This window comes from Elgaria multicarinata, chromosome 22 (assembly GCF_023053635.1).
Source record: "Elgaria multicarinata webbii isolate HBS135686 ecotype San Diego chromosome 22, rElgMul1.1.pri, whole genome shotgun sequence".
Classification (NCBI taxonomy): Eukaryota; Metazoa; Chordata; class Lepidosauria; order Squamata; family Anguidae; genus Elgaria; species Elgaria multicarinata.
The window spans coordinates 2,452,623-2,469,284 of record NC_086192.1 but is presented as its reverse complement, the minus strand read 5'-3'; the positions used below and the strand labels follow the sequence as shown (position 1 = coordinate 2,469,284).

Here is a 16,662-nt window from a genome sequence, read left to right as displayed (position 1 = left end):
GCAACCCACGCACCCACCCTACAGGCGCCTATTTCGGTGCTGCCGATTAAGGGTGTAACTCCCAGAAAAAGTCCTACAATCCTGTGCAAGTTAGACAGAAAAAATCCTACAATCCTATGCATGTTTTGATGGGGGGGGGGAATCCCACAACTCCAAGCATTGTTGTGCATGCTGGGGGCACCCGTACCCATGATTTATACACATGGGCACCTTTTCTAAATGAAATTGTAGGCATGCAGTTTATACTCAGGAAATAACACTCAACGACAAAATGTAACGTATGAAGCAGCGCAGAGATTTCACCAAGCGCGGCTCGTTTTCACAGCCATGAGGACTAGCAAAAGATTATTATGCTACCGATTTATTTATGGAAGAGGTTTATTAAACATGTTTAAAAACATTTCACCAAATCCCACTACCACGCCTGCTGTTATTATGCTAGGAGTTGCTTTGTCTTATCTTAAACTGTGTCTTGTCCTTCTTGTAGAGCAGCCTCAGAGCCCCTTGTAAATCAAACAAAATAAGTAGTCCCTTGTCTCACCCCACTCCTGTTTTCTTCAGCTTGGCACAGAGAAGCACGTCGGTGAAGAGGAACACGTGGCGCAGTTTGCGGGAGCCCTCGGCCAGTTCCACCAAGAAGCCGTCTTTGACCAGCTGCCGGGTCTGCGAGAGAGAGAGAGAGAGAAAGAGAGGAAGTGTGTAAGCAAGGAGGTTGAGAGGCAGCCCAGGACACTGCCCCAGAAACGCACACAGCTCGCTTGGCCCAGCTACGCTGATGTAGGGTGCAACACCCAGAAAAAAGTCCTACAATCCTATGCATGTTAGACAGGGAAAATCCTACAATCCTATGCATGTTTTGACAGGGGGGGGGGGGAAATCCCACAACTCCCAGCATTCCCCCAGCCAGCGGTGCTGGAAATGTTGGGAGTTGTATGACTTCTTTCTGATGATTCCGAAAAAACTACTGATTGAAATAGGAATATCAGAAGCTGTTAGGCTGTGAGAGCTAGAGGGAAACCTCCCGGCCTGGGGGCAGTATACCCCTGAACTCTGAGGACCGACGACAGAGGAAAAGGGCTACTGCTTTCATTTCTTGCTCGGAGGCTGTCCACTGTTGGAAACTAGAGACTGGGCTAAATAAAAACTTGGCCCGATCCAACAGGGCTCATCTTGAGTGATCAAAAGAGGGTCTTTCCAGCGGGGACCAGCTGAGCTCAGTGGCCTCCTCTCCCCACGCTCACATACACCTCACCCTCACTTACCTCTCCCTTGGGAGTGGTGACTGCCGTTCTGCGGGGGTCGATGTCCTCATTGATGCTGGAAAGGAAGTTCTGGGAGATGCGGAGGGCGTCCTGGAGCAGCGGGTAGTCCGGGTGGTCGGAGGGCGTGTGCTTCAACAGGTCCTAGAGGAAAAGGGAAGCAGGAGGCCTTGAGAGCAGCACTGGGCAACCTTACTTCTATTTTATTTTTGTTGGGGGCTGCAGGCTGGCTGTGGGTGGAGCCAAGCCAAAAGTGGGCGGGGCTGCTCTCTCCTTTTCTCTTCCGCCACCCCCCCTTCCCTATCTGCCTTTTCCTTCCTGCCCAGCTGACTGCCAGAGATGGAGCCGATACCTCTTGCCATAGGAACACAAGAAGAACATTAGAAGCTAGACCAGCATTCTGTTCACCCGGCGGCCGACCAAGTGCCCCAATGAGATGCCCACAAGCAGGACACGGTTCAACAGCACCCTCCTGCCCAAGTTCCCCAGCAACTGGCGTGTAGATAGGCTTAGTGCCTCTGATACTTAAAGGGAACATAGCCATCAGGACTAGTAGCGACTGATCGCATGTGGAGGACTTTTGAAATCAGCCCGAGGGCCGCAGGAAATCAGCCCGAGGGCCGCAGGTTGTCCACCCCTGCTTTAGACTTTGCCATTTTTGCATAGCAACAAGCAATTCTAACTGCTTTATAAGCAACAAAAACTGGAACGTAGGAACTCTCCCAGATCAAGAATGCTTTAAAAAATATAAAAATAAAGGGAAAGACTGAATGGACAGGTTTTGATTGTAAAAGGACACCTGCTTATTGTTTAAGAAATGCACACATACTCTCATTCACAGACAACCCCCCAAGACAGATGGTCTGGATTTAGCAGGGGGGTGAGCTGAGGCATCTGACAGCAAAAGTCGTGACACATGCACAACCACGTCAGCCATGGAGTTCTACTCACGTGTAACACAAAAGTGCTCCGTGTCACCCGATTTATGGGCTTATACAGCAACGCTAGAAGGGGGAAGAGACAGAAAGACAGCGGGTGAGAGGCACACGGATAGGGTTCTTGGGGAACCATTTGGTTTTCCTCTCCCGGTACACTCCCCTCAACTCTTGGGCGCTGCACAAAATGGCTGCAGAGTTGGCCATTTCAGAGAGACGTAAGCCCCATCATGGTTCTGGAAAGAGTTAGAAACTGATACAATACAAGTCTCAGACTGGTTTTAAAGATGCTCTTTATAATTTATATTCTGAAAACAATTTACAAAAATCAAGCTCCTCCCTAACCCTAATATGTATACAGCATGTATTCCAATATAGAAACAAAAGGCATCGATTTTTCTTTCTCTGCCAAGTTTTAAACACTGGCTAATCCAGATTTCAATAGCACTTAGGGTGCAAGCCTATGCACGTTCAGACAGAAAAAAGTCCTACAATCCTGTGCATGTTTAGACAGAAAAGTCCTACAATCCTATGCATGTTTAGACAGAAATAAGTCCTGCAATCCTATACATGCTTATCCGTCTAAACATGCGTAAGATGCCCCCCTAATTTCTTGTAAAAATTAGAGCCCCTCTATCTTCACCTTTGGACCTCTACCATCACATCTCATACCCCGCCTCTATAAGATGGGCTCAAAAGCTGCCCTTTGCCCCTTCTTTTTAGGATAACAATGGTGTGAATATGAGTCTTCCCATTTTTCATCGGGATGGAGGGAATGGGGGGGGAAAACATAGGGGACCCCCTACCCAAAAAGAAGGGATGAGGCCTCAACACACACACAGGGCCCCAGAAGAAGTTGTTCACTGAGCCCTGCTGCCTGCTCTGTGTCTCCAGTCTGAAATTCTTAGGCATTTTAGCGACATCTTGACGCCCTGCCTCTTGTGCACCCCCATTTGGCGTTCATGTTTTGAGGGCCTCTTGTCCAATCCAAGTGGGATGGGGGGGGAGAGATAGGGGGGTGTCTTCGAACACCCCCCCAACCAGACATTTGAAACTGAACTCAGAATCTGAAATACATGCATTTAACTACACAAAACAAACACAAACACACAATACAGATAAACACACACAATATGCACATACACACAGCACAACACAACACAAAAACACATATACAGACACACACACAACATAGTCACCAAAACGCATACACATGCAGAACGCACACGTACGCACCAAAACACACAACATGCACCGAAAAATACAACACAATACACAACGCGCACACACCAAAAAATTCTCCAAGCACACCGCACAAATGTCATAGACACACAAACTGTGACACACACTCAATACACATGCAACCCGCGCGCGCACACCCACACCCACACCCGGCTTCCACAGATTTCTGCTTGATTATTGAAAGGTAAAAAAATAATAAAATAAAAAAAATCCCCTCCCTACTTTGCGGAGCCAGGGGTCACCCGCTGGCCATGGTTCAGTCACTATTGTTCCGACTCTCTCGGAGGCGCCACCTCTCTGGGATTCCACATGACGTCTTCCTTTCACCGTGAGGAGGGGCGTGTGCCAAAGGCACCAGGGAAAGGCAGGAAAAAGGAGGATTTTCTTTCCTGCTACACTGTCCTTTGGGGTGTGAAAAAACCCCATCTGGTGGAGAAGGCCCGTGGTATTTGGGGGGCAGAGGAAAACACACACGCGTGCACACGCACCCATGGGTGCGGCAAAAATAAGAAGCGAAATGAACAATTTGTTGCCCTCTAATGGTATGGCAAAATCTGCCTCCCCCTGGGGCGAGAATTCAGCAGGGCTGGGTGAACATTTATCCCAAAGAAGGTTGTGCATTTTGCTGAATTCTGATTCCTGCCCAGACGGGCACGCTGCGTTTCCCCGTCTTCTCTCCAAAACCACTTCCCCAATCCAGAGGGAACAAACAGAGTCTTGTTCTGAAGCGGACTGAAAGGAGGAAATTCATCCACGCCACACCCCCTCGGCGCACTACAGCTAACCGGCGTGTATGAAATCTCAGGCGTTCGTAGTTCTCTCTCTCTCTCCACACAAAAAAAGCCCCAATATAACAGCGAGGGGGGGGAGCAAACTGTGAAGGTGGAGTGATAAAGAGGCCATTTGCCGGGACAAGGCGAACCCAGGTTTTCCAAACGTCAGCCCCGATCCACCGGTAACGTCTCCCTAGGGAATGGGAGGAGCGCAACACCCCCCCCCCCATTTAAATAGGGTGTGGGTAAGAGACGTTATCAAGAGCTGGGGTGGGGGGACATCTTCAGCCCCAATAAATTTGGACACCCAAGGCAAAAACAGTACCCCAAGACGGTAAAAAGGTAAGCCAAATAATTGACGATTTGATGTCCCTTAATAATACGGTCCCCCCAAACCTGCTTTGAGGTGGGCACCCCCAAAGGTTGCGCCGATGGTAAGAGGGAGGGACAGAATAAAGAAGACCTTAAACGGAGACCCGGAGAACGGCCGAAAGCGGGGCTTAGGCACCCCAATAAAGAATACCCCCCAAAAGCTCGGGACCTGGTCGTCATGGTGACATGGCCAGGTGATAACCCAAGCATCTGAGGGGACAAGGGTGCGGTGGATTTCCGCCCTGCCCCCATCACCACGTGCAATTAACGAGTTTATGAATAAATCTAGGGGGGGTTGCGGAAGGGTGGTGGTAATGGAGACCGAAGTGCCCAAGTCACCACACACCTTGCACAGAAGGGGAGTCTGCTGAGCGCACCGACTGGGTGGCTTCGCCGGGAAGTTGCCAGGAGGCGAAGGCCAAACCGGTGGGGTGCACGGGGGGGGGTTCCCCCTAACCTACTGGCCCCTGACGCTGCTGGAGGTGTTGCCCATTTGTCCCTCCCCCGCCCCCCGCCGTACCCGAAGCATCCTTCACGAGAGGGGGGACCTGGGATGCAAAGGAACAAAGAAATTAACCAAGTTGCAGCGCCTGGCGGAAAAAAGAAGGAGGAGAAGAAAGCCCGGATGGGGGGAGCTGGGGAGGAGGTTTGGGTCGCGCAAACAAACCGCCGGGCTTCTTTTTGGCTGGACCGGCAAAGACAAAGACGGGGTCCACACATACACCGCACCCACAATGAGAAGCTTACGAGCCGTACCGAGGGGTAACCGAGAAGCCCCCAGACCCAGCGAGCGACACCCCCCGCCCGCTTTTAACAAAAGAAATGGGGGGGGGGAGGAGGCAGGGGTATCAAAGCACAAGCCCACCGTAAGTGCAGTTACAGCAAAAACGGACGATCAGTAAAATCTCCATGGCATCCTCTTCCCGGCTTGGCCATCGCTACCGGCTTCATTGGCGGTCCAGCAGGTGCCGGTGATGAGAGCGACAAAGCCGGTCGGAAGAGGAGGGGGGAGGCAGAGGAGGGGGAGGGGGCACGTGAGGGGCTGTCAGACGCTGCCAGCATTCGAAAGAGGGATGGCCCCCTCCCCTCTCCCCGCCAGAAACACAAAAGGGCTCTGCTCCATGCTCCGTTCCTCCTGGGCGAAGGTCACGGCAGGCGGGCGGGCAGGCGAGCGGCAGACAAAAGGATCGCACCACCCCACGGCGCCCCCCCGCCCCACGAGCGCACACCCACCAAGAGAAAAGGATCGATACCTTCCATGGTGACGGAGGTCGGGCTCTCCTTCGAATCCTTCGGCCCCTTGACTTTCAGCTCCTGGCAAAAAGGGAAAGAGCCGGGGGAGGCCAGGTTAGCGAGCGGGCAAGGGGCGGCCCGCCGGGCGGGTCAGGCCCGCGGAGTGCAAGGGGACTTATTTTTAGTTTATTGGCCATATTCCTATACCACCCCCCATTCAAGGATTGTGGAGTGGTGGACAAAGAGAATAAGAATAAAAGCAGAGCAAAAGTACCGTATTTTCCAGCGTATAAGACGACTGGGTGTATAAGACGACCCCCAACTTTTGAGAAGATTTTCCTGGGTTAAAATGTCATCTTATACTGGGAGTATAAGACGACCCCCAACTTTTGAGAAGATTTTCCTGGGTTAAAAAGTAGTCTTATACGCCAGAAAATAGAGTACATTTTTAAAAGAAACCAGCTCCCCAGAAAGTGTGTATGGTGGGGTTCGGGACCTGTGGTGCTCCAGGGGGCGCCGGACTACAACACCCATCACCACTGGCTGAGAAAGGCCTAAAACTAGGGCCGAGGACATGCACACGCCCAACTACACACCTGTGGATTTAGGGGGAAGGGAGAATTTCAAGAGAAAAAGGGCCGAGGCCCAAGAATTTAACCGGAGGGCAGGGTTGTTTAGTTAATAGGGCCAAGCCAGGGTGCTAAACCTCAGACCGGCAGGCCAAATCCAGGTTTCCCCAGTAAGCCACACCCCTTTTCCCTGGCTCCATCCCTTCCTTCCCAAACCACCGGTTCTTCGGTTTGTTTCCCAGTTCCGTGCAGGTTTGTCAATGGTCGAAATGGCTCTCCTAAGTCGTAGTGAAGGCGGTCAGAGCGTTCAGCGACCACGTCCCAGGACGTTTTGTCCTTTTGGCCCCGCCCCTTTTGCCATCCTGGAATGTGGCCCCCTGGGATTCGGCCCTTGCTCTGTTAGGTTCTGCAGCCGTGGTCTAGAAGCCCCCCAGACAGACACGCCCTCCCCGAGACCAACACAAGCCGATTTAGCATCTTCTACTTGAGTCACGGGGCCAAATCGGCTCTGAAAATGGAGGGTCGACTGGCCGCTCATGACGAACGGCTACCGCGATTTGGCTCCCCGCACAGTGTCCCCTCCACGCCCACCCGCACCAATCCTTGACCTGAAATTCCAGATGCTTCTTGCGCCTGGACCTGGGGAGTGGAATCAATTCATTAAGCCGACTGATGGGAGGAAAGCGGAGCAGGGCATCCCCCGTGGTCTGGAGGGTGTGTGTGAGGTTTTAGCACTCTGCATAACTCTCTCTCTGCTTCCCTTTCTCCCTCTGCTCCACAGCAAGGAGTAGTAGTATTTTTTTTTTTAAAAAAAAATGCAGGCTTGCTTACAGTAGAAGCTGACACACATATGTATATAGCCTGGCCCATAAGCCCTGCCAAAGGACGTGTCATTCCGCGCGCGCACATACACCACTGCAGCACACATTTGTAATGTGGGTCGTTTTTCCTCTTCCCTCCTCGCCCCATTTTCCTTTCGTGTCGTGTCTTTTCAAATCATAAGCCTGCAGGCAAGGCCTGTCTTTGTTTTTTGTGATTGCACATTCACTGCTCCAGGAGGCTTTTCGGCAGAGGGAAAGGATAGAAATGCTTCAAATGAAGAAAGAAGCCTTTCTGTTTACTGCACGGAAAGGCAGGGGTCAGCCAAATCCATTCCCATCCAATTGCGGTCCCCAGAAGCGGAAAAGGGCTGGGCATGGGCCGGACGCTGTACAGCCATGGGGTTTAGCAGCATTGCCACTTTGGCCACTCAGCCGTGAACCTCATGCAAGTGGATCGCTCTACCCCTGGCCTGCCTCGCAGGGCTGTCGCGAGATAAATAAAAAACAGGGTAATTCCGCGTACCCTGCCTCTGACCTCAGCAGAGGAAGAGAAGGATGAGGAACAGGATTCACAGCCGTGCGGCTCATTGGTCCTTACCTCGGAGATTTTGTGGAACTGGTTGTTGCTTTGGCTGCATTTTTCCGCTGTCTCCAGAGCAGTTTTGTAGTTGTCCACAAAAGCCTTGTAGACTCCCAACTGGCTGGCCTGTAGCGGGAAGGAGGAAGCATTAAAGCCGGGGGGGGGGGGGGTAGGGAGGGGGATCCAGTTCATTTGTTTAAGCCAGCTTTCCTCAGCATGGCGTTCACTGGGTGACTTGGAGCACAAATCCCATCATCCCCCAGCCAGCACGGCCATCAGCTGGGCTTCCACACAACTGGAAAGCCCCAGGCTGGGGGTGGAGGAAGCTGGTGGAGACCCAGAAGTTGTCACTGGCCTGCAATTTGGAGACAAAACCCACAGCGAGTCTGTCGGGTGTTCAAAGTCATCCACGGGGCCTCTTTAACCCTATGTACGCTGGACGCGCCCGGCCACCTGCCCCAAAGGGGGCGAATTTCAGCCTACGGATCCACCCGAAGGAAAAGCAAACATTTCCGGAACCGGCCAAGGAGGAATCCTGAGCGCCAAAAGAGCCATTTGAGGTCGCTTTTAATCCCTTTTGCAAGCAGCCATGCGGGCTTTCAGAGTTGCAAGGGATCTCAAGAGAGCATCCAGTCCAACCCCCTTTTCCAAGCAGCCTTCCTGACAGACGGCTGCTCCATCTGTGCCTTAAATACCTCCAGAGGAGGAGTAACCCCACCACCGCCCGAGGTTAGGAAATTTCACCTAATGTTTAGCCCAAATCTGCGTTCCTGCAATTTCCCTTGGGGGCAAGAGAGAGCAGGTCCGCGTAGCTCTTTCGATCTTTGGAGGCCGCTATCCGGTCTCCCCCTAATTTTCACTTCTTCGAGCTAAACCCACCCAGCGCTTTTGATGATGCCGCCAAAGACCAGATTTCCAGAGCCGGCACCACCATTTCACTCGCTCTGTTCGTGACCTGCTCCAATTTCTAAATGTCCTCCCAGGCCTACTGATCTAATTCCACCACCGCCCCGGCCCATCTGCCCTTTGCCCCACGAGGAAAACCATACAGGGGCATCACAGATCACGGACGGCGCTTTCAATATTTAGATCTCGCCTCCTTTGTAAAACAGAGGAGCTGGTTAACAAAACAGGGGCATCTTCGCTGCGCCCTTCTAAAATACAATCATCGCAGATCGTTCACAGTGTCGCCAAAAACTGCCCCCAAAAGAGAATAAAAATATGTATCTAACTCCGGGTATGTTAAAGCTCACAACTGTGTTGAAATATTTGAAAAATAAGGTATCATGGAGCTAATTTTACGCTGGGGTGAGAAACATGCCGCCTTCTGGATGTCATTGGACTGCAATTCCCATGAGCCCCAACCAGCATAGCCAACAGGGAAGGCTGATGGGCATTGCAATCCCACAACATCTGGAGAACCGCCCGTTTCATGCCTTCAAGCAGGGGCAAATCCGTCCGCACGAAAACAGATTTCCCTTTTAACAGACGCAATCTTGGAAAAAAACGCTTTTGTTCAATATTTCGGCCGTGTGCTTTTCTTTTAACTAAACCTGCTGGTTGAATTGCGAGTCGCTTGGGAAAACCAGCTTGAAGAATCGTAGGGTGCACAAGCGGACGCAGAGAATTTTTATTCTGTAGGCAACCCCAAATCGGCAACTTCCCGGGATGCACCCTGGATTTCCAGCTCCGTATAACAACTGCAAAAGCAGTTTGGTCGTAACTCCGGGACTGGAAAAACCCGTCTGCTTCCCCGACAGCACTCCCAAAACTTTGGCAACCTATTTAGAGCTTGCTGAAGAACACACAAGGAACAGGGCGGGGTACGTGTGTTTTTCCAACCCGGATAATTGTTTGATCTGGTTTCATTTAATTAATAAATATCTCATCCGCAAGAAAGAGGGCCTCTATTTTGTGGTTTGGCCTCGCAGGCGAAACTTTGCAGCTGGGGAAAGAGGAAGAAAATAATGTGTCAGGCTCCAGCTCACACAGAACGACTTCCCCAAGGACTGAAATGAGCCGGGGCGGGGGGGAATTCTATCCCCGCCAGATCAAACCACAGGCCTGCCCATAGTGGCCCAACGGGAAAGTCCGCAAGCAGGGCATGAGCGCAATCACACCCTCTGGTTCGAACCCCCAGCATACTGCCTCCGATACCAGAGATGATATACAGCCATCACGACTAGTAGCCAGGGACAGATTTCACCTTCCTCCGTACGTTTGCAAAATTCCCCTTTCAGGGCCTCTAAACAAGCGGCCCCATTCCCAAACCTCATAGCCGCAAACTCCACAAACAGTGCAGTGTTCAAAGTCTTCCTTTTGGTCTGTCCCGGGCCAGTTTTACTGGGCCACCCTGAGTAATAGGAGGAGGAGAGAGGGAGAAAAACCACTCACTCCACACCGTGTATAGTTTTATCACGTCCTTTCCCTGCCGTAGCTGGCCTGCACTGCCGGATTTAAGAACGATCCACGTAAACCACGGCTCAGAGCCTCATGTTATAAGGGGCCTCAAAATATGTTGGAGAAAACTAAGATGAAATCGCTTTGGCTTAAATACACTTGAAGATGTGGTGTGACTTACAGCAGAGTTGCCCTATATAGAGAAAGCGTGGCAACGCAACATTCAGTATTGGAGTCAATAAGTGGATTCCTGCATTGAGCAGGGGGTTGGACTTGATGACCTTATAGGCCCCTTCCAACTCTACTATTCTAGGATTCTAAGTGCAAACTAGAGCCAATTTAAGAAGTTCAAATCAACTTATTTTAATCCGTGCTTTCATACCCATCTTCAGAGAAGATTATCCAACTCTGTTTAATTACAAGCACCCTCTAACGCTGCTTTCATTACTCCTCCTATTATAATGTAATACACCCTTTTTCTGTTTATTTTTAGGGTACATACGGCTTAGGGCCCTGGCATTTCTTAATTCTGCCCTGCCGCCCCATTGCTCTACCGTAAAAGCCCCAAACGTGCTCACTTTTCCTCGCAAGGGCACGTCATGATGCAAACTCCTGCAAACACAAGGTGGTTTTTTAAAATCTCTTTATAGCCAGAGATACATGTTACATGTGGAAAGCGAAACCATGGTTAAGTACCCGATGCAAAAAAATTCACGATTTGTATCTGTGTCCGCGCCCGGTGATATCCGACCCGGCAAGACCAACGTCTCACGGGGCAGCAACGCCACAAGCTAAGCTACGGTTCCGCTTGCACGTTTGGGATCTCTCCCCCCGCATCCCACGATTAAGGCGGTAACCTGCAGGCCTTGCTTGCTTTATTTCATTTCTTAGAGTTTATTGTTCAAGGTTTTAAAAAATATCCGGGTTTAAAAAAATTAAAAAATTGATCTGACTTCAATGTTTAGGCCTTCTGGGAAAGGTGAGTTTTGTGACTGGGGCAGCCATTTAATGGAAGGCCAAGCCCCTCCCCACTTACAGCAGCCATTTTGTGAGAGTGCCCACAACCCCGTCTCAACATTCCAAATGGGCCGGGCGACCCCTTGCGTTTGTATCTGTAACCGGGGCCACTGAAGACGCTTCCGCGCGGAGGCAAACCTTAGACGGGGAAAGAGATGAAAGGAAACTCGGGGCGGACGCAGAGCGGGCCACGCTCACCAGTTTCTGGAAGAGGTGGCCGAGGATGACGCCGCTGTCCCAGCTCTGGACCTGGGGCCAGATGCTGTCGTAGAACTCCTTGTGCATGTCGTAGAGGTCCTGGATCTTGTAGAAGATGGTTTCGATCTGCTGGATCGTGAGGACCGGCTGGGAGGTGGTGGCCGTCGCCTTCAGCGGCTTCATAGGCTGCACAGAGAGAGAGAGGAGGAGATAAAGGGGAGGAGCCGTCAAGGACAGCGCCGCCACAAAGCCCCGCCCCCTCGATAACTCGGATTCGCAAAGAGAAGCCTAAAAAAGCCACTAGTCCGATGTCGGAAATGGCTTCGCGTTGAGACAGACAGTAGTTTCATTTCACCAACCTGGTGCCCCCCAGATGTGTTGGACTACAATGCTCAGCTGGCTGGCCCCTCCAGGGCTCCCTAGTTGGCCCCTCCCCTGTGTCACGCCCCCTTTCCCCTCGACAACCAATCATTTCCCTGGTTTTGTGCAGTTCCCCCCCCCCGCCCCATTTTGCTGAAATGACTCTAATACAGTCACTGGCAGCTACAATAGGCTGGGATTCAGGGGGGTTAAGCCCCGCCCCTTGGCCTTTGGCCCCGCCCACTGCCGGAATGCAGCCCTCGAGGGCTTCTCTGGAATGGAATGCGGGCCCCGAGCCAAAGAGATTCAACACCCTTGCTCTAACCCAAGATTCACAGTCATCCCCAGCATCCAAAGCAGAGAAGGGGCTCCCCCATAACCTGTTTCAAAGGGGGTGGCAGGAATCGAACCTCCGACATGCGGAACAGGTGCTCAACCGCCGAGCCAGGAGCTGGTTTTGTTAACCAGCCTGTTGGTTTCACAAATGCCTGGCCGCGCCCGGCCCCCCATGCAGAACATTGTGGATCTAAAGCACTCAAACACGCAACTCCTCTGGGTTAGAGGGGGATTGGGTAGAAACGTTTCTTCCTGAACGCGTCTTCTCTCAAGGCCCCGGAACTGACGACTTGGCCGTCCGGCAGCGGATGGAGCTTTTCATTTCGTCTCAAACCCGGCGCTTTCCAGTTTGCGCGCTGGTAAGCGCGGAGGAATTAAAAGGAGGCGTGTGTGTGTGTGTGTGAGTGAAGCAGCCCTACGCCACCCCCACCCCCCACCCCAGGCACAGGGAATGCTGAAATTCCTTATACACTAAGCTCAACAGCCCCTGATGCGGCTTCCCCTTTCCTCGCTCCTGCCCCTTGATCGCTTCAGCTGCCCTTCCCTCCACCATCGCCACCACTCCAAAATATCCTTTTTTGCAACCAGAACTTGCACACGGCTTTGCCAGTGCGGTCGCACCATGTGGATTCGTATCAGGGGCAGGATGACCTTGGCTGCCCTGCTTTCGGTTCCTTTTCTAATCATCCCCAACGTATCCCCAAAGGAAAAAACAGAGGTCAAGATGTTTCGCGTACCCCCCCCCCTTCCTCCACTGCAAGGGGGGAAAAGCCATTTCCCATTTCCACGGTTTCCCATCGCCCCGAAATACGGAAGGAGCGACACGCACCCGCCGGCCGGCCCACACAGCTGTGGCGCAAGGCTGGCTGGTTCTGACTGGGCCGTCAGGCTCAAAAGAGGAAGAGGCCGCTTTAAATGCACCCAAAAGAGGCGCTTTCAACATGAGGCTACGAAGAGGATGTTTTTGTGAGGGATGTGAACCGAAAGCGGGGGATCTACTGAAGGTGTGGAGCTGGAGGACCCCTGAAAGCTTAGAGCTTGAAAAGAAAAATTAGACAACTGGTTCAGTTAACACGACAGCCAGCTCCACGTGCAGGGAGGGTCGGGTGCTTGAGACGGCAATGGGCGGACGTCCGCAGCCTGGTGTCCACCAGATATGTTGGACTGCAACTCCCAGCTGGCTGGGGCACGCTGGGAATTGCAGTCCAACACACCTGGAGGGCGCAAGGTTGGGGAACACAAGCGATGGGTCCATCTCCCAGGGGTGCCCAGCTGGGGGCCGCTGTGGAGACAGAAGGGATAGGTGGGAGGCAGCTTGGGTCTGAAGGCGGTTCGACTTTGAAAAGTAGAGCCTCCCTCTTCAACTGCAGTCCACTTGCAAGTACCAGGTTTAGGGCGGCAAACCACAGAGGACAGGGATCCCCTCTGAGTCCAGTTTTTCAGTTTTCTGGGAGGACCCAGTGGGTGCGGTTGGACAGAAAACCAGGATGCCGGACCGGCAATGCAGTTTTTATGTCCTTAACTGCGACAATCTTCTCTTTTCTTTTCCGCCATCCGGGGATTTATTTACTGTTTATTTTAAATAAATAATAATAGGGTGGTGTAGCGGCTTGAGTGTTGGACTGGGAGTCGAGAGATCTGGATTCGAGTCCCCCCTCGGCCATGGAAGCTCACTGGGTGATTTGGGCCAGTCACAGACACTCAGCCTAAACTACCTCACAGGGTTGTTGTTGTTGTGAGGATAAAATGGAGAGGAAGAGGAGGATTATGTATGCCGACTTAGGTTCCTTGGAGGAATAATGACAGGATATAAATGTAACAATAAATAAATAAATAAAATTAATATTTACTTGTAGAAATTGCGTCTCCTACTTTCCGTTATAAAATAATCCCAAAGCCGGGTTCAAAAACCAATCAGGCACAGTAAAATCATCCAAACGTTGACTGATCAAACAGTCTATAAAATATAACATATATCCGGTGGTCTCCAACACGGTGCCCGTGGGCCCTTCTCTTGTCCTCCCACCCACCCACCCCCCCCGCAAGCGGCCAGCCACTCCCAATTTTTATTTTATTTCTAAAAACCATTTTAACTGGAGCCTGGCATGCTGCACCACCCCTGCCATCTTTACTTGGATTCAAAAGAGTTGCTTTCCCAAGTCCGCCTTGTACTTAGGTTCTTGGGCACGTTAAAAGTTCTTTTGAGCACACCAGGTCTCCACCTGGGAAATGAGTGTTTCGTAGCCGGCGGTGTGCCCGCTGCAGCAGCCCTTTCATGAATGGCCAAACGCTCCCCTGGCTGCAGCCCTATGGCAGCCATTTTGTGAGAGTGGCCACGACCTTCTCTCAATATTCTAATGGTGCCCACCGACCCAAAGACGCCGGGGTCCCCCTGTGTCTCATCTTCACGGGACAATAATGCAGTGACTTGTGTTTTTTCTCTGACCTCAGCCCTATTTCTCCCGTACCGGGGTTTACTCACCAGCAACAGTGCTTCCAGCTGGTTAATGTACATTTCTTCGCTGATCAGGAAATCTTTGAGCACCAACCAACGCATGTCCACGCCTTTGCCAGCATCCCGGTCTCCCTACAAAGGCGAAGAAGGTGTAACGTTAGGAAAGGGTGTGGATCCCAAGTTAATCGCTCGCAACTCAGGCTCAACTGCAAACAGAGCAAAAAGAAACACCTAAAAACAGCACTGTTAATTAAAACCAGCGAGACTGGTCATTAAAAACCTCTAAGCACCCCCCCCCCAAAAAACGTTACAAGGGGGGACAGAATGAACATGCGTGGAGACAGCAATAATAAAAGTGCTTTTTTCAAAGTATTTCATATCCCATTTCCCTGGTAAACCTCACAACCTGCTATCATATTCAGCGGCTGTTATCTCCACATTAGATAGTCAAGACGGTCCAGCCTCCCTCAACCTGGCGCCCTCCTGGTGTGTGGGACTTCAAGTCCCACCATCCCCAGCCAACATGGTTGAGAAGTGGCTGGCTGAGGACGATGGTTGTTGTAACCAAATGCAGCTGGACTTTGCCAGGTTGGGAGAAGCTGCTGCAGAGAATTAGTAAAAACATGGCTTTTTAACAAAGTCTTTGAGGGTTAAACTCACTGGCACATTGTTTTAACTGCTTTTACTGCTTTTAAATTATATATTGTTTTACCTTGGTTCATGGTTTAATTTGTTTTTAACTGTGCATATTTATTGTTTTATACTGTATGTTTTTATCTGTACGCCGCTCTGAGATCTTAATGATATAGGGCAGGATATAAATGCTATAAATAATTAAATAAATAAATTGAGGGGAGGAGAAGTTAAAATACCTCATCCACGACCTCAACTTCTTCTGCCTCCCTCCTCTCCCAAATGCTGCCGCCCAAATTATTCCCCACCTCCTGTTGTTCTGTGTCCCCCCTCCCCGCAAATCCCTCTGTCGGCTTATAGAGCCCTGCGGCCAGCCCCTTTAAAACAAGGGTGTGGAACCTGAGGCCCACGGGCCAAAATCCAGGCCCTCCACGCTTCCCCTGACTGCCGATTATTTGATGGCCCCACCCCCTTTTCCTTTGGCCACACCCCCTTTAGCTTTTGGCCCGTCCCCCCCACTGGACCACAGCCCCCCCCCCCCCGGGGAAGATTCTCTAGAATGGAATCCGGCTCTCGGGCTGAGAAGGTTTAACACCCTTGCTTTAAAAAGCCGCCTCCTGGCCCTCATTTCCTATCGCATCCCTCCCCACGGGGCCCTTGACCCCCGCTGACGCCATCCCTCAGCCTCCAAAAGGCCCCCATCCTGTAAAGACATCCGGCCCGCTTTCCCTTTGCTGCTCCTCATTCTTGACGCCCCGTCCCAGAAAGCCTACGTCTTCCTCCCCCTCTTTTCTCTCTCTCCGTTCCTTCAAATGCCCCCCCCCAAAGATGTCCTTCTAGCACAGAGACTTGGGTTCCAATCCTCCTCCTCCTTTCCTTCCAGCCTCACCTACCTCGCAGGGTTGTCCAAAGGACTCCCTTCCCATGACCGCAGCCCTGACCTCCTTGTAGGAAGGGCACAATATAAATATGAAAAATAAACAGTCTGACTCTTAAAATCCACCCCCCCACACACACACACTTTTCTAAATTTAGATGGCAAACTCCGTAGGGCTCTCCGGCCTTCATCTTGGCCTTCATGCAAGTTTTCTTTTCTTTCTTTCCTTCTTTCTCTGCCATAAATTCTCACGCAATCCCGTCTTCTTTCGAACCTGCTGGAGCCCGACCCACTTTCCCTTCCAAGGTCCCACGTCAACTTTCCACCCAGGCACCCCACGGATCTAACCCCCTTCTTCTCCCCGCCCCACCCCCGGGCAACCACGTAAATCCCAGGAAATGCCCACCCCATGGCAAGCGGCCCAGACCTGGCAAGCCTGTGGGCAGAGCTGGCCGGTTTATTTTTATTCTTTGCTTTCCCCCCCACGGCGGGGTGGGGGGTGGGGGGAGAGAAGGCCAAGCCAGGATCCTTCTCCCACACAAAAGGAGCTCAGCTTTCCTCACATTTTGGGAGCGAGAAAAAGGAGGCCGCGTCATGTGGTT

General features: G+C 51.7%; 1 protein-coding gene across 4 annotated transcripts in view; it reads right to left on the bottom strand.

The window, feature by feature from the left end:
* ABR (ABR activator of RhoGEF and GTPase) overlaps nt 1–16,662 on the bottom strand; it is a 90,406-nt gene that overhangs the window by 32,677 nt on the left and 41,067 nt on the right. For all 4 annotated transcript variants that reach the window (XM_063146450.1, XM_063146449.1, XM_063146447.1 and 1 more), the window contains 7 exons: nt 14,578–14,682; nt 11,400–11,585; nt 7,803–7,910; nt 5,835–5,895; nt 2,211–2,263; nt 1,263–1,403; nt 542–663 (listed from right to left, as the gene is read on the bottom strand). In XM_063146450.1, the coding sequence (XP_063002520.1) occupies nt 542–663; nt 1,263–1,403; nt 2,211–2,263; nt 5,835–5,895; nt 7,803–7,910; nt 11,400–11,585; nt 14,578–14,682 (776 nt within the window). The remainder of the gene's footprint in view (nt 1–541; nt 664–1,262; nt 1,404–2,210; nt 2,264–5,834; nt 5,896–7,802; nt 7,911–11,399; nt 11,586–14,577; nt 14,683–16,662) is intronic.